The 15,474-nt window shown below is 68.7% G+C and overlaps 1 protein-coding gene across 1 annotated transcript in view; it reads right to left on the bottom strand.

Moving 5' to 3' along the window:
• CACNA1H (calcium channel, voltage-dependent, T type, alpha 1H subunit) overlaps nt 1-15,474 on the bottom strand; it is a 72,816-nt gene that overhangs the window by 11,790 nt on the left and 45,552 nt on the right. The window contains exons 5-15 of the mRNA XM_012647493.1: nt 11,097-11,306; nt 10,890-11,004; nt 10,685-10,818; nt 10,191-10,288; nt 7,876-8,035; nt 6,109-6,427; nt 5,847-5,939; nt 4,295-5,087; nt 2,344-2,774; nt 1,455-1,606; nt 352-658 (exon numbers count right to left, since the gene is read on the bottom strand). Coding sequence (XP_012502947.1) covers nt 352-658; nt 1,455-1,606; nt 2,344-2,774; nt 4,295-5,087; nt 5,847-5,939; nt 6,109-6,427; nt 7,876-8,035; nt 10,191-10,288; nt 10,685-10,818; nt 10,890-11,004; nt 11,097-11,306 — 2,812 coding nt within the window. The remainder of the gene's footprint in view (nt 1-351; nt 659-1,454; nt 1,607-2,343; nt 2,775-4,294; nt 5,088-5,846; nt 5,940-6,108; nt 6,428-7,875; nt 8,036-10,190; nt 10,289-10,684; nt 10,819-10,889; nt 11,005-11,096; nt 11,307-15,474) is intronic.

Genomic DNA, 15,474 nt, shown 5'->3' with positions numbered 1-15,474 from the left:
CCTCCCTCCTGCTCTGGGCACCCTGAGCTCTCTGGCTCAGAAGGGACTCCCCGCCCTGCAGCTGAGCAGCCTCCACACTACAGGTGAGAGGACCGATGCCAGCGCCGGGCGGACACCTGGCTCCCCTGCTTTCAAGCAGTAGCAGCACCTGGTGCACCCACCTCACTCAGCCCCGCTGGGTCCTGAGCCCCAGGCCCAGACCGGCGCCCGTGCGTTCAGCACACCCTGGCCTGACCCCTGCTCTCCCTGACTTGTCCGTCCGGGGAGTCAGCCAGCACCTGGCACCCATAGGCGCCCAATCAGTGCTGCCTGAGTGAAGGAAGCAGACTGAGCTCCCGCGATGCCCTGGGGCCAGCGGAGGGAGGGTCCTGCTCTCGGGGGGGCCGTGCAGGGCAGGCCCAGCTCTGCACCCTCCCGTGTCCCCATCTGCTGCGGCAGCCGCGTCACGAAGGCCCGGCTGCCTGCCGCGCACCTGAAGATGAAGATGAAGAGCATGAGCAGCATGCAGAAGGTGGCCACGTTGTCCATGGTCTTCACGAGGACCACGAGCTGCCGCCGCAGCGCCGGCAGGAAGCGCACCAGCTTCAGCACGCGCAGCAGCCGGAAGGTGCGCAGCACCGACAGCCCGCCATCCGCCTGCCCCACAATCTCCCAGACGCTGTGGGCGGCGCCGGGCGAGCGTCAGGGGGTCCAGTCCCTGACCCCAGCTCTCCTCGGGCCGGGAGCAAGACTGCCAGCCCACAAGCCGCAGTGGCCTTGCTCCTTCTAGGGTGTGGGAGCAGGTCCGGCTGTATCTAGCTGCTCGTGGGGCTGCAGCAGTGTCTCCGAAGCCGCCTAATCAGCTGCTGGTCCCCGGGGCCCCGGGAAGCCTGGTGCTGGCTGGCCAGGGAGGGGTCAGGGAGGTTCCCCACCGAGGGCGTCCTCCTGCCCTGCCCCTTCTGAGCCACGCCAGGCTGCTCTGTTCTTGGTCACCCTCCTCCCGTCAGGGTGCGAGGCCCCTCACCCCAAGGGCTCTGCCTCCTCCTGGGGGAGGGGGGTCCCCCTCGAATTCTCCTGACCCTGTGGTTTGTTTTTGTTGCAGCAAATGCCCCCGAGGCAAGTGGGATTTGGCCTTTTAAGCTGGTCTTTGTCGTGAGGGCTCAGCCCTCAACAGGGTTTAGTCCTGAGGCCAATAGGCCGCTAAGCGCCACCTCTGTTCCTGCAGGGAAGGGTTCCGCCAGGCTCTAGAAACATCCATGTGGGATGCAGCTGGCAGCATGTCCCAGCAGTGCCACAGGGAGGGCTACGGCCCAGGGAGGGGACTCTCTGCCCAGAAGAGTCCCGTACGTGGCCGGGGTCCCGGGACACCCCCTCCCGTGGCTGCCACAAAGTGCTGTCACTGGCATGTCTCCCCGGGGACGGGGCTCTGGGCGCGGGCGCAGCTCCCCGCTGGCCTGGGCAGGGCCGGGACACACCTGATGACCACGATGACGCCATCGAAGACGTTGTAGGGGTTCCGGGCGTAGCCCAGCGGGCCGCAGGCCAGCAGCTTCAGCAGCATCTCCAGGGCGAACATGCTGGTGAACACCACGTTGCTGATCTCCAGGGCATTGGTCAGCTCGTCGGGCTGCGGGCGACGGGGCCGTCAGGGCACCCGCAGCTCCCGCCCCGCGCGGCACTGGTCCGGGTGCGGGTCCGGCTGCGGCGAGGACCGAGGGGCCCGCGGCCCGCAGTGGCCTCGCGATGAGCCTCGTCAGCTGCCGTCGGGCAGGACCCCAGGGACGCTCCACCCGCCCTGACGGTCCCTGCCGACCCAGGAGTCGCCGTCCTCGCCGCGGGTTCCACCCTCACACGGCCACCCGGTCGGGCTTTCCCCGAACCGCTCCACGGTCAGCGACGCGGGAGCAGGGTCAGCTTGGAAAGCCTGGAGCGCCTCGGCCGTCACAGTGAACGCAGCAGGTGCGATGGCAGGAGCTGGCCCGGTCCCCGAGAGGGTGGCCTCTCCCCGCCGCAGCCCAGCTCTGCCAGTCCCAGGCAGGCGCGAGCTGGCAGCTGTGCAGGGTCTACGCATCTGGATGACGCGGGGGGTGCCTGGGTGGCACCCCGACCCTCCCTCTTGGGCCCACCCAGCCGTATGGCGGCTGAGCACCTGGGGCCGCATCCTTGGGGGTCTGCGGTGGTCTCACTGTCCCAACCCGCACTGGGAGGCCGCGGGGTCTGCGCTGGCTGCGCTGCGAAGACCCAGCCACGGGGAGCCACGCGTGTTTGTCAAGTGCCGACCCTGTCCCAACCCCCACAGACCCCCGCCCCGTAGGAGGCTGAGCCCCTGGGACGCGCGGCTGACGACCCCCCGGCCCGACGCACCTGCTCGTGGTGCTCGACGCCCATGCTCAGCGTGTTCACGAGGATGGCCGCCATGATGCCGCGGCTGAAGTACTTGCTGTCTACGATGCGCCGCAGCTTGCTGCCCACGGAGGCCCAGAGGCGGCACAGCCTGCCCGGCTTGCCCGAGGCCACCCGCCGCCGCGTGCTGCCCTGGCCCGGAGCGCCCGCCGCGGGGGGCGGCTGCATGGGGTCCCGGCGGTCGCCACGCTGCACGTCCTGCGTGAACTCGTAGACTCCTTGGCCATCCGAGTCTCCGCTCTCTGAGCCGCTGAACTCAAGCTCGGCATCCTCCAGGGCGCTGGCGCAATACGGGCAGTTCTTCAGCTCGCAGGTCAGTGTGCCCGCCTGGGGGCTGGGCAGGGGGCAGGGCACGCTCAGGCCCGACAGGTGGCTGGGGGCGCGGCCCAGGCCTGCGGGAGAAGGGAATGGACAGGCCACGCTCAGCCGCGCTGCGACAGGCGCCCGGAACACAGGCCCACGTGGGCCACCTGGGTCCTAATCTCCGGCACCTGCGAGGGGACCACGTGTGACAACAGGGTCTCTGCAGGCGAAACTGACAAAGATGGCGTCGCCCAGGAGCACAGCGGCCCCAACCCACGACACGGGCCCTCACGTGGGGAAAGCAAAGACGCACATGCAGGGACGTGCCACGAGCTGAGGGCCACCGACGGCTGTCAGAAACCGGCAGAGGCAGGCGGGGTCCTCCTGGAGCCGCCAGAAGGAGCCAGCCTGTGACACCCGGACTCGGACTTCTGCCCCAGAACCGCGGGAGGTCACGTCTCTGCTACGAGCCCTCAGCCGGTGGCATCACAGACACCTGGGGACGCCCTCACACACCTAAGCACGCTCGCACCCGGGCACACGGCTGTGCACACCTGGGAACACTTATGAACACCTGGACACACACCTGGGCACACTCAGACCTGGGCGTGTATTAACACCTGGGCACCTCCGCAGCGCACCCCGCCCCAGGGCCACGCCGACCACACCACCATAACACAAGCCACTTCCCGGCAGCCCCTGCACACAGGTGCGAGGACCTCAGCGTTCGACCCGACGCGGCTAAACTGTCACCACTCCCACGTGGAACCTTTGCAGAGACGGCCAAGTGCCCGACCCGTGCCGCCTCTCCACGCCAGGCGTTGGCAGCCGCGTGTCACTCTCACGCCAGCGCCACGCTGCGGTTTCAACACCCACAATTCAAGGGCCCCGCGGCGCCAGGAGTCCCTGCTGATCCCACGCTTGCTCGCACACCCCGGCACTGGTGCGTGAGACACACAGCAGCCTGTCACCCTCGCTCGTGGCACGGCGCCGCCGCGGTGGACGCACACGCCCTCACCGCCGCCTACACGTCTGCGCACAGCCTGCAGCGCCGCCAGCAGCACACAGACCCCGACCTCCTGGGGTTCCGGCACCTCCCACTCGACTGTCGGTCCCAGATGGGTGGAGCCAAGGCCCTGCGCGGGAGAACTCTCCGGAGGCCCCTCTCCAACCCTCAGGGACTCTGTGCCTTTGCCTTCCCCTCCCCCAGCCCCAGCCTCAGCCTCAGTCTCCCCACCCGGAAAGGAGGCCGACCCTGATGGCCACTAGGGCTCTGCGAGTCTTCCACGGAAGGGGCCGGGCCAGGGACAGGGCGTAAGGTCTCTCTCGGGGCTGGCAGGGGCACGGGACGTGGCCCTGAGTTTCCACCACCTCCCAGCACACGTCCCCACCCCACTGAGCCGCCAGCGCCTACAGCTCGCTACGGATGGACGGACGGACGCAGGGTCCCCCTCCTCCCTTCTTAGGGGCACAGTGGGTCCGTTTCACAGAGCACACATCTGGGCTCCTGGGCTGACCGGAGCGGGCTGCGGGGACGTCCTGGGGGCCCTGCCCCACCCCTGCCTGGGTCTCGCCGGCCTCCTCCGTGGGTGGGGCTAGGGGTCCTCACCGTGTTCCCCGACCACGTGCTGGATCTTCTCGTAGGCGTTGGGGCTGCCCAAGCTCAAGGGGCTGTGCCCTCTGGCACCCGGCGGCCCCCCGGGCTGCGTCCCCTGGGGCGTGGGGCTGATGCCGCCTTTGCCGACACTGGCCACCGAGGGCAGGATGGTGGGGTAGTTCATGGCGCCCAGCCCCGTGGCCAGCTTGAGGCTCGCGGCGGCAGTGGCCTCGGCGTGGGCCGCCCGGGCCCTCTCCTGCGGCCCCTCCACGTGGCAGTCGGCGTGGTAGACGCTGTGCACGGACTCCGCGTCGTGCGGCCCTCGGCCCGGGGAAGGTGGCGAGGGGGGTCCGCCCGCCCGCACCAGCCTGGTGTCTCCGGCGCCCGGCTCCGGGCCGGGCCTACGCGGGCTGCCGTGGCTGAAGTGGTAGTGGTGGTGGTGGTGGTGGTGGTGGTGGTAGACCAGGTGGTGGACGGAGGCCGCGCGCCCACCCAGCCGGTGCTGCCGGCGCCCGGGACCCGGGCCGTGCGGGGCGCTGCTGGGGTCCACCTTCTTGCGCCAGCGGCTCTGCCAGCGGGCGTAGAGGCGCAGGCTGCGCCGTTTGACCTTCCGGCAGATGTGGCCCACGTACTTGAGCAGCTCCTCGTAGCAGCTGCCCGGCTCTGAGAAGCTGGCCAGGGTGCTGTCGTTGGACAGGTGGCGCGCCCGCTGCTCCCGCATCAGCTGGCTCTCCCGCTGCTTGGTCTCCGAGAACTGCGTGGCGATCACCACCAGGCACAGGTTGATCATGAAGAAGGAGCCCACCTGTGGCCGTGAGCCAGCGCAGCCCTGACGTGGCTCAGCCCGCGCCAGGGCCAGAGGGCATGCCCTGCCATGGGCGGGGTCCCTGCGGCGTCCCGTCCGACCCCGGCATCTGGGTCAGGTGGTGCAAGGTAGGTGCCTCCTGCCCACCTGTGGGACGGGAGACCTGGAGCCTTCTTCCCAGGTCGTCCTCGCGGCTCACCCCCTCCCCCCCCCGCAGGTGCGTCCTCGGCAGGACGCTCTTGACTGTGGCCAACACCCTCTCGGGCCCTCCCCACGCCCCCGCTTTCCTCCTTAGCCCGGGTCACCGTGCAGCGACTCGTTTCCGTCCAAGGACGAGGTGGGGACATCTGTTTTTGTCACCTGCTGGGCCCTCGGGGGAGGCTCTGGTGCACCCAGGCCCTTGCTACTGCTTTCTAGCTGACTGATGGACCCAACCCGCCTGGACACGAGTCACTGAGAGGATCAAGTGAGGGACGTGTCTGGGGCCACGTGCGTGGTGGACAGCCGCAGCTCCGAGACGTGGTCCCGGCTCTTCTGCAGCCTCCGGACAGCACCTGGCACAGGTGGCGGGGCTGCCCGAGCGGCTGCACGGCCCTCCTGGCCTCTCTGGCCACGGCCCGCCCTTCCAGCCTGTCCTCCTCCCGCTGGAGGCTGCGCAGAAACCCCGCTGCCCATCCCAGGCCCCCTCGCTGGCTGCCTCTGCCCCACCCGGCCCGCGAACACCCGTGCGGCTGCCGGAACGCTGCCGCGCGCACTCACGATGATGAGCAGGACGAAGTAGATGAAGTTGTAGAAGGAGTGGGCGTCCATGACGTAGTACATGATGTCCACCCAGCCCTCCAGCGTGATCACCTGCGAGGGCGGCGCTGACCGGTCAGCCCTGCACCCGCGTCCCCGCCGGGACCGCCGATCGCCAGTGGGGCTCCTTTCGGGGGTCCCCATCCCGCTCCCTCGGTGCCCCACTGTGGACGGGAAGCCGAGGCCACGGGCCACCCCGCCGAGCCCAGCCCCCGGCGCCCACCTGGAAGATGGCGATCCAGGCGTAGCCGATGTTGTCGAAGTTGATGGCGCCGTTGTGCGGGTTGGAGTCGCCGGAGCGGCACACGTTGTAGTACTGGTTCCAGTTGATGCAGGCGTTGCGGGCGGCGCCGCTTGCGCCCTCGGCCTGGGGCTGCGCATAAGCCTCCCAGCCCAGCGTGCAGGGCACACGCAGCTCGCGGCGGCCCGGGATGTGCGAGCACTTCTGCATGCCGTTGTCACGGCGCGCGGAGCAGATGAACGGGTTCTCCTCGCCCTCTTCCGTCTGGTAGTATGGCCGCAGGAAGGTCAGGTTGTTGTTCCTGGGGGCAGCGGCACGGCCAGGGTCAGGGTCAGGGTCAGGGCTGGGGGAACCGTTGGGAACCTGCGCGCTGAGCGTGTGTGGATCTCGCGCCCTCCTCACTCGCGGGGCCCCTCTGAGCCTGAATCCGGCTCTGCCACGCTGCCCTTGCCTGTGTGACCCCAGAGGGACCCCGTCAGTTGGACCCCGTTCCCTCACCTGGGCACTGGCCTCAGAGAGACAGGTGTAGTGAACGAGATAACACGGCATGACCCGTGGGGGACAAGCAGACCCCACCCTGACCCACCATCACGGCTGCCGCCACCCAAAGCCGGCAGAGTGACCGGCAGCCCACGTCCTCCAGCCGTCCCTGTCCCTCGAGCAGGGGGTGGCTGGGCCCCTCCTCCTCTCTCCCCCAGAGAGCGCCTGCAGCTGACACCAGGACCAAGAGAGCAGAGGACGCCCCTGCCCGTGGCAGCAGCCTAGGGGCTCTCAGCACTCGGCTTTGTCCAACCCTGGTGCTGGGGACGTCTGCGGGGCCTGGGGGAAGGAGCCCTCAGCCCTGCAGCCGCCGCAGCCCCGTCTTCGTTGGGGGCTGCACAGGGAGAGGATGCACCGGGCCAGGACGAGAGGGACGAGAGGCCTCTGCCCAGAGCAAAGGGAAGATGTGCAGGGACACCGGGGCGCAGCGTCTAAGGGAGGGGGTTCCACTGGGAGAGGCTCCCCGGCTGCAGCGAGGCAGTAAGGGGAGGTGAGGAGTACTGGCTGGTATCTGTGGTGCACTGTTCTTAAGGCAGAAGCCCAGAATGAGCTTGGCCCCCTCCAGGCAGGTCTCCTGGACTGCAGAGTGCTGGTGTCAGAGCCCCGCACACCCCCCACACAGAGCAAGCTGCCTCCCCCACAGCTCGCCCTGTAGCACCTGGCCTGCCACCTGCTGGCCTCGTCCGGGGCGGGCAGCCCTGGGGCAGGCCTGACACTAGTGCTCCCTGGGGTCTCCTTCCACGCACACACGGGCTCCAGGGCACCGCCCACCTGCCCAGCACCAGAGGCTAGTGCTCCCCTGCCCCGCACGAGGCCAGCCCATGGGGCCTGGGAGGCAGGGCAGGCTGGCCGTACCCACGGGGTCAGGCGCCAAGAGGTGAATGTGCACCCCAGCCCCAGGGTGTCACCCGGGTAGGGACAATTCCTGATGCTGAAAGCAGCACGGCCTCAGCCCAGACACACACAGACCCAGACGAGCTGGAACACAGAACCACACGGGGGACTGAGACAGACTCGCCAGGAGTCCTGCATTCAAACTTGTGTTTCAGGAAAGGAGGGCCCAGGGGCGGGGCCTGCCGTATAGGCGGAGTCTCTGGGGCGGGGCCTGCTGTATGGGCGGAGTCTCTAGGGCGGGGCCTGCTGGCTGGCAGGAGCGGGGTGGGCGGGGCATGGTGGGTGGGTGGGGCCACCAGGGCGGGGCGTGCGCACCTGACGAAGGTGCTGTCCAGGAAGCAGCGGTTCCGCAGCAGGCCGGCCCAGAGCTGGACGCCCACGATGCCGAAGATGAAGAAGACGAAGAAGCAGAGCAGGAGAACGTTCCCGAGCATGGGCAGCGTATCCAGCAGCAAGGTGACCAGAATGCGCATGCCTGTGGGCGGGGGCAGCTGAGCCCCCCGGCCTGCACGGGTGCGTCCGTGCCACTGCGCCGGCTGGCGGCCCCTCCGCGACCTAGCCCCCCCACGGCTCTCCTGGGGCAGACCCACACCCAGGGGCGCCGCGGCACCCAGGGGAGGGGCAGGGGTCTGACCACACAGTCTCCAGGTCCTCAGGTGACCCCAGGCTGTCTGAGGCCTCCTCAGGGGACCGGCAGCATCTCACACTCCAGGCTGCCCAGGGGGCGTCCAGCAGGCTTAGGGTTCAGGGAGCCTTTTGTCGCACTCCCGGTGAGCACACTGGGGCGGGCAGCGGTGTGGTGAGGGCCAGGTTAGGAGCCCTTGCTCCTGGGTGCTGCGGCTGCGTGAGCTCAACACCAACCCAGGCCGTGGGTCCCTTGCTCCTCCCCGGGCCTGCCTTCCTCCCTGAACTCAGGGAAGACGAGACTCCTTCCCCCAAAACCTAAGCAAGGGCTGGGCTAAGGCTGCAGGCACAGCCCTGGGCCCTGGGGCCGGGTACTAAGGTCTCAGATCAGCACCGAGGGGTGGCGATGGCAAAACAGGCTCCTCACAGCATGGGGGCGAGGCAGAGCCAGGAGAGACAGTGAAGTCTCAGAAATGGCCAAGAGGGAGAAGTTCACCAAGGACAGAGAATCAGTGAGCGTTGCCCTGGCCGGACAGCAGCTGGCTCAAAGATCACAGGTGATCCAGGGACCAGAGCGGACCCCAAGCAAACAGAACGGGATGCAGTCCTGGACACGTCCTGGGACTTATTGTAAGAAACATGTGATCCTGCTTGTGAGAGTTACCCTCCGTGGGGCAGGAGCATGCCGCCCCCCCCCCCCCGGAGGAGGCCATGCTGCCGGGAGCAGTTTTGGCCACTCGGGGAATTCGGTGAACAGTGGAGGAGGCTGTGCTAGATTGCTTCACCCCGCCAACAAGTGGGCCCAGGCAGAGGTCGCCATCGGCTCTGTGCTGAGCAGACTGAGCACGCAGGGGATGCCAGGCACAGGGCTCAGAGCCACACGTGCACCAGCCCGCCTCATTCGCTATCCCTGGGGACGGGTAGCACTGTACCCGCTGTTGCGGCTGGGGAAACTGAGTCGCACAGCACTGGGCCCTGCCTGATCCGCAAGGGTTGAGCCAGGCAGGCGGGTGGAAGGAAGACTCAGGGCCAACGGCACAACCCCGAGCCACCTGCCCTGCCCTGGGGGTGCCGCTTTGGCGTTAGGGGGTCTGTCGCAGGGCAAGCCCTGAGCACCAAGGCCCCCAGGCTGGGTAGCCAGAAAGGCTGCATGTACCCCACACGCGTGCAGGCGTGCACTGCATACCCCACACGCGTGTAGGTGTGCGCACGCCCATTGCGCAGCCCCGCAGGCACTGCACCCCCAGCCCGGAAACGGAGCAGCCGACTCAGCCCAGCACTCAACGCCACGGAGGAAGATCCCAGGCCTCCGCGGACGCGGGGGATGACCAGTGTTTGGACAGGCCGTTTCCTGGACGCTTCACCCCGTGCGCTCACACGCGCGCCGAGGTCCTCTCCACCTGGCCCCCCTCACAGCTGCTGGCCACGGCCTGGAGGGTTTCTGGCCTCCCTAAGGCGCCAGCCCAGGCCAGCCTGCTTCCCGTCTCCCCCCTTGGGGGTATGGGCGGAGGCGGTGCTGGTGGAGGTTATGGGAGACGTCCTCCTTGCTCCCTCCGAGCCGGGAGACAGCACGGGCCCTCAGCTTAGCTGCCTCCTCTAGGAAGGAGAGGTGGCTGCAGAGCTGAGCCACACTCCCCAGGGAGCCTCCGCCAGCCCTGGGCCACACTGGGGTGGCCCAGAAGCAAATCCACCAGGGATCTGCTCAGCCCTCAGTCTCACCCCAGATGCCAGACAGATGAGGAGCCCGAGGTTCAGAGTGGTTCCTGTCACTTGCACTATGGGGGCCAGGACCCTGTGAATCCCGACTGCCCACCACACCAGCTGGTTCGATCTTCCTTAGAAAAAAAGTGGCAACTCCTGTAGGGCCCAGGTAGCAGGGCCAGTGCAGGGGCCCGGGCTGGATCCGGAGTGCCTGGGAGCCATCACCTCCCAGCGCCGGGCTCTGCGGGGCTGGTGGGCCTCTCAGGCCTGCCTGTCTCAAGCTGGGGTGGGGCGGGGGTGCTTACTGGGCACACGGTTGATGGCCCGGAGGGGCCGCAGGACACGCACGGTCCGGATGGCAGAGAGGCTCACGTTGTGTCCGTCCAGAGAGTACTCCATCATGCTGGGGGCAGAGCAGGGGCTCAGCGGGGGGTGGGGTACAGCAGGGCCCAGGGCCACACCCCCTGAAGGCCTGGAACCCACCCCCCCCCCGGGCTGGGCCCCGAGGCAGGAGAAGCAGGACCCTGTCACCACTGGCAGGCCCCTCAGGACTCAGGGCCACCCTGTTGCTCCCGAGGGCCCGCCCTGACCCCAGCCACCTGCCAGACCTGTGCCCTGGAGGGAGGTCTGCAGGGTCCCCGATGGGCACCTTGGCGCCATCTGGCCCCCAGAGCACACGCCCATCGCTCTGCCCGGGTGGGGCAGCCCCGTGGGGCCGGGGGCTCTCGCTCGGCCTGGCCAGGGCCCCGAGGTCACCCCCTGGGCTTCCCTGAGCCCGGCTGCGGTGTGGGCGCCGTACCCTGCCATGACGATGAAGAAGTCCAGCCGGTTCCACGTGTCGCCCAGGTAGCACTTCTGCCCGAACAGCCCCAGGGCCACCATCTTGACGGCCATCTCCGCGGCGAAGAAGGCAAAGATGAAGTCGTCGAAGGCCTGGCGGGAGGAGGGGTCAGGGAGGGGCCGACCCCAAGGGGCAGGCTGTCCCCCACCCGCCAGCCACCCACCTTCAGGATGGTACAGCGCTCGGAGCGGCACTCGACGTCCTCGCAGGGCCGGAACATGCCCAGGGTCACGCAGTTGAGCGTGATGACCAGCATGCTCACCTGCTCGAACCACGTGCTGGCCGCGGCGGGTTAAGGACCACAAAGCAGCAGGCCACTCCGGCACCCACACGCCCACTCTGCCCCGCCCCACGAGGCCCACGTGCGCACCCTGCGAAGGGGCGTCCAGCCTGGGTGGGGACCTCAGTGCCCTGGGCCCGCGAGGTTGTGCCCAGCACAGCACCTGTACACCCAATGGCAGCCACCAGGTGGCGCCAGGGCTCCGCTGCCAGGATGGGGCCAGGCTGCGTGGGGGGTGGGGCGCTCCCCAGCCGGTTGGCCGCAGGCAGGGCGCCCCACAGAGCTGGGAGGGCCCTGGGGCTGGGGGATGTGGGGCACATTCACGCCCCCCCCCCCAGAACTGTCCTGCCCTGACACACCTCACCCCGGGGCCAGGGCTGGGCTTTCCATGGCCCCTCCCCTGGGCGGGACCAGCCACTAGTGCCCACGGGCAGAGTGGGTGGTGACCTTAAAGAAAAGAAGTTGGAAAACACCAGCTTGTCAGCACACAGCCCGGCAGCCCCTACAGACCCAGGAGGGCGACAGGGACGGGGCACCCGCCCCTCACAGCTGCCAGGAGCTGGACTCGGGTCTGGCTTCGCAGGCAGCCTTGAGCAGGGCGCCAGCCTCAGGGGATGGCAGCGGCACAGGGCCCCTGCCCGGCACGTGGCACTGGGGTCGGGGGCTGGGTGGCCCCAACTCTGGAGGTGACGGGTCCAGGGCAGCTGTGACCGGCCAGGGACCAGGATGAGCCCGGGAAGGTTTGGGGTCTCTTCAGGAGGTGGAGGGGCTCGGCAATTGGGGGCTTCCCTTCCCCCACCCGTCAGGTGGTCTGGAGCCACCCTTGGAGGGACCCCGCAACTCCCCAGGCCCCTCTCCCCTGCACAAAGTCAAGGCGCCGCCAGCTTCCTGGCAGGTTGACATTCCACCGCCGGCCGCACCGTGGCCTGGGCCACCAACGTAATCACATGTTCCCGCCAAGAGCGCCATAATTACACTTAATGGGTTCAGCGCTAACAAGTGCCTCTGCCGTAAGGCGGCTGCGGAAAAACAGAAATCAGCCTCCCGCTAAGGCAGCGAGGCCGATGCTCCAGGCGCCGCCGTGCTGCCAGGCCACAGCCGGGCACCTGTCCCCTCCTCGGGGTGGGGGAGGCTGGGCTGCAAGTTGCGCCGAACACGCGTGGCGGGTGCAGAGTGTGTCGCTTGCGCGTGGGCGGGGGACAGGGCCTCCTCGTGTGCCGTCTGGACCAGGAGGCTGGTGGGGGGCTGGGCTGTGCTCGCCGGGTGGCTGAGGCCGCGCAGCGGAAGCCGAGGAAGTGGTCCTGGGGCTCTCCGGACCCCTGACCCAGCGCCAGCCCCGGGAGCCGCAGTGGCAGGCGGCCCCACCCTCCTGCCAGGGCACACTTCTGCAGAGCGCCGGCTGCACCGAGCGTCCGGGTGCGTCTCCCAGGGCTGCAGTTTCCTGGGTGGGGGATGTTCTCGGTTAAACGGAACAGGCTGTCTGGACGACCCACTGCACGGGGGCAAACACCCGCCACTCCCTGCCAGGAGAGGGCGCGTTGCCCGGCAGGGGGAACAGGGCCCTGTCAGGGCAGATCAGACCTGGGGGGAACCTGGGTCTTGCGAGGGGCACCCCCCTCCCTGCAGCCTGCCCTGACCCTCCGCAGGGAGTCGGTGTGACCCAGCCTGGGCTCTGGGGACCACTCGGGCCCCTGCCTGCCCTTCTGTCCCACGGTGGAACTGTCCGTCCCTTGGGTGCCTGAGACCCTTCTCTGTCCACCGCCCCAAGTTCTCTGCCCAGCCCCCCATCAGCGAACATTCCCTGACAGCAGGTGGGTTTCCGGCCCACCCTGGCTGCCCTCGGCCCCTCGGACACGGGGACCCAGGACTGAGACCTGCCTCCCGACGGCTCCAGCCTGTGCCCGTTTCTCCTGGGCCTGCGCCATGTCCACTCAGACCACCCCAGAGACTCCCCTGCGAGGACGCCCAGGCCGGAGCTGGGGTGCCCAGACCTGGAAGGCCATCCAGGCACGGGCTCCACTGTGAATATTCCCGCCCTCCCTGCGCCTGGCCTGCAAGCCACGAGGGTCTCCTGGCCAGCGTGACCACCGGCTGCCTACCCTGGCAGTGACCTCCCCCCCGCCGCCACCTCAAGACTTTTAGACCCTGCTAGAGCACAGCCCCCCGGCACTGAGGGCGCACTGGCTTCTGGACCCCGGCCCAGACCCTCAGGCAGTGGGACAGAAGGGGCAGGCATCTCCGGGTCCTGGGCTGCGTATGGGGGGCCTGACCGGGTCCCCAGCAGCAAGAACGGAGCCAGGCCCCATGAGTGCTGCCCATGCCCTGCCCATGGGTACAGAGGCTGGCAGGGGTGAATGGTGCCCCAGCCACTCCAGGGCAGCCTTGGCTCAGGCTCTGCAAGCCAGGGTTCTGCGGTGATACCTCGGCCCTCTCTGCTGGGCTGAGACCCTTCCCAAACCTTGGCAGTCAGGCACGAGGGGCAGCCAGGAAGGGACCAGGGGGGCCCCACCCACCCACCTCTAGTACCACCTGGCTCTGGCAGGGGTGGGGGCCGTTAGGGCCCCACCCACTGCTGGTGAAGCCCTGGGGGGCAGAGCGAGGCCGGGCCTGTGGGTGCCCTCCCACGCTCCGTGCCAGGAACAAGAGCCGTGCCAGCTGCCTGGGACTCACGGTGCTTCGCAGACGCCAGCTCACCCTGGCTGGGGACCAGAGGACGCTGGCGCACAGACACCAAGTGCCTGCTGAGGCCACACGCCAGGCCGCCCAGCCCGATTGCCCGCTTGAGTCTGCAGGGTCACTGTCTGGGGGAGACCCTCTGCCTTCCCCACCCCCAGCACCCAGCCCCAAATCAGACCTGCCAACCCAGGAAAGTGCTCCATGGGTGCCCGCAAGCCGTGAGGGCCCCCATCTGTGCCTGCTGACACAGCTCTGGGGGCACGGTGCCCGGGGAGTGCCCAGAGGGCCCTGGGAGGCTCTCGGTAGTGGGGCACAGATGGGTAGATGTGTTGGGGCCTCTTCGGCCAGGCGGGACAGGCAGACCCCAGCCCCCAGCCCCCCAGCCCTCGCCGCCCCAGGCAGGGGCCGCCAGCACCCCACGCGGCTCTGCCCAGAGAGGGAGCAGCCAGCCCAGGCCCTGCGTCCCGGGGAGAGGCCCAATCAGCTCACGGCCCTCACGACTCACACCATCCCTGGTCATGCTCCCGTGGGCAGCTGAGGATAGGCAGTGCCAATTGGCCATGTCACACGGAGCCTGGTGACTTCGGAGGCTTAATTACACAGGCGGAGTTTCTGGGTTTTAATTAAAAAATCCTTTAGGTTTTGAACCAACTTCTACACGTAAGAATCAACGTCTGCCGCACGCCGGGCAGCCAGGCTGACGTGCAGCAGTGTTGGGACGGGGCCTGGTCGCCGGGGGCGGCAAGAACAGTGGGGACTCAGCCAGGGCAGGCTGTGCAGCTGGGGGCAGCGGCTCAGTGAGGTGGTCTCTGCCACGGGGTCTCCGTTAGGGAGGCTCCAAGGCCTGGCCAGCAGCAAAGTGCTCACCGCCAGGCTCTGCGACCACCCTTGGGCCTGGCCACACCCTCAGAGATTCTCTCTGCACCTGACAGACCGGGCGGGGGCCGCAGGGCCCCCGTGTGGGAAGGCACCGGCCGGGCCTGGGCTGCCTGCCCCGCCACCTACACGGGCTGGGGACTCGCACAGAAGCCCCAGAGACAGCCTGGGGAGGGATTTCAGACCCCATCCCTGGGCCCAGGGCTGGGGACCCCACAATGGTGGGGTCTCGTCTATGGAGGGAGCCCCTCAAGCGCCGCATCCCACCCCACCTGGGTCCTACACGCCAGGCCCGCACGGCCCGGCCGCTTCTCATGTCTGAGGGGCTGGGCCTCCCCGGCCGGCACCCCCCACCCAGCCAGCCATCCTGCCTGGGAAGCCCCCACCTCTCAGGGGGAAGAGCCACCTTTGTTCAGGCCCTGGGCTCAGGGCTGCAGCCTCCCCCGGAGCCTGGGGCAAAGGCAGCCCCGGCGCCCACGCCGAAGCTCCCAGAGGGTCCTGGCATCTGGGGCCACAGCTGGGGGGCTTTCCAAGGGGCTCTTCTCCAGCGCACTCAGATGCAGCCCAGCGGGCCAGGAGGAAGGCGCCGGGTCAGCGGTACTGGTGGCAGCCCCTGTCCATGGTGCTGAAGCGGCTGCCCCACCCGGAGCCCATGCAGGACGCTGGCGGGGGAGGGGAGCCAGCCTGGGGGGTGGGGAGAGGCCTGGGAGCAGGCCCCGCTTCACTGGCAGCCCCTCCTTCACCAACCGCTTCTCACTGGGGGGGTGGGGAGGAAACCACTTAACACCCTGCTCTTCCTGGACCCCGGGTCACTGAGAAAGAGCGGCTCTGAAGACGGCCATTGTCCCCTGTCCGCGGGTGTGGGCAGGGGGCACCCAGGGCGCTGCCCGCCGCTCGGGGGCAGTGAGGCCCCCAC

This window comes from Propithecus coquereli, unplaced genomic scaffold (assembly GCF_000956105.1).
Source record: "Propithecus coquereli isolate 6110/MARCELLA unplaced genomic scaffold, Pcoq_1.0 Scaffold27, whole genome shotgun sequence".
NCBI classification, from domain to species: Eukaryota; Metazoa; Chordata; class Mammalia; order Primates; family Indriidae; genus Propithecus; species Propithecus coquereli.
Note: the sequence above shows the minus strand (reverse complement) of the source record. Positions and strands in the feature narration are given on the sequence as shown.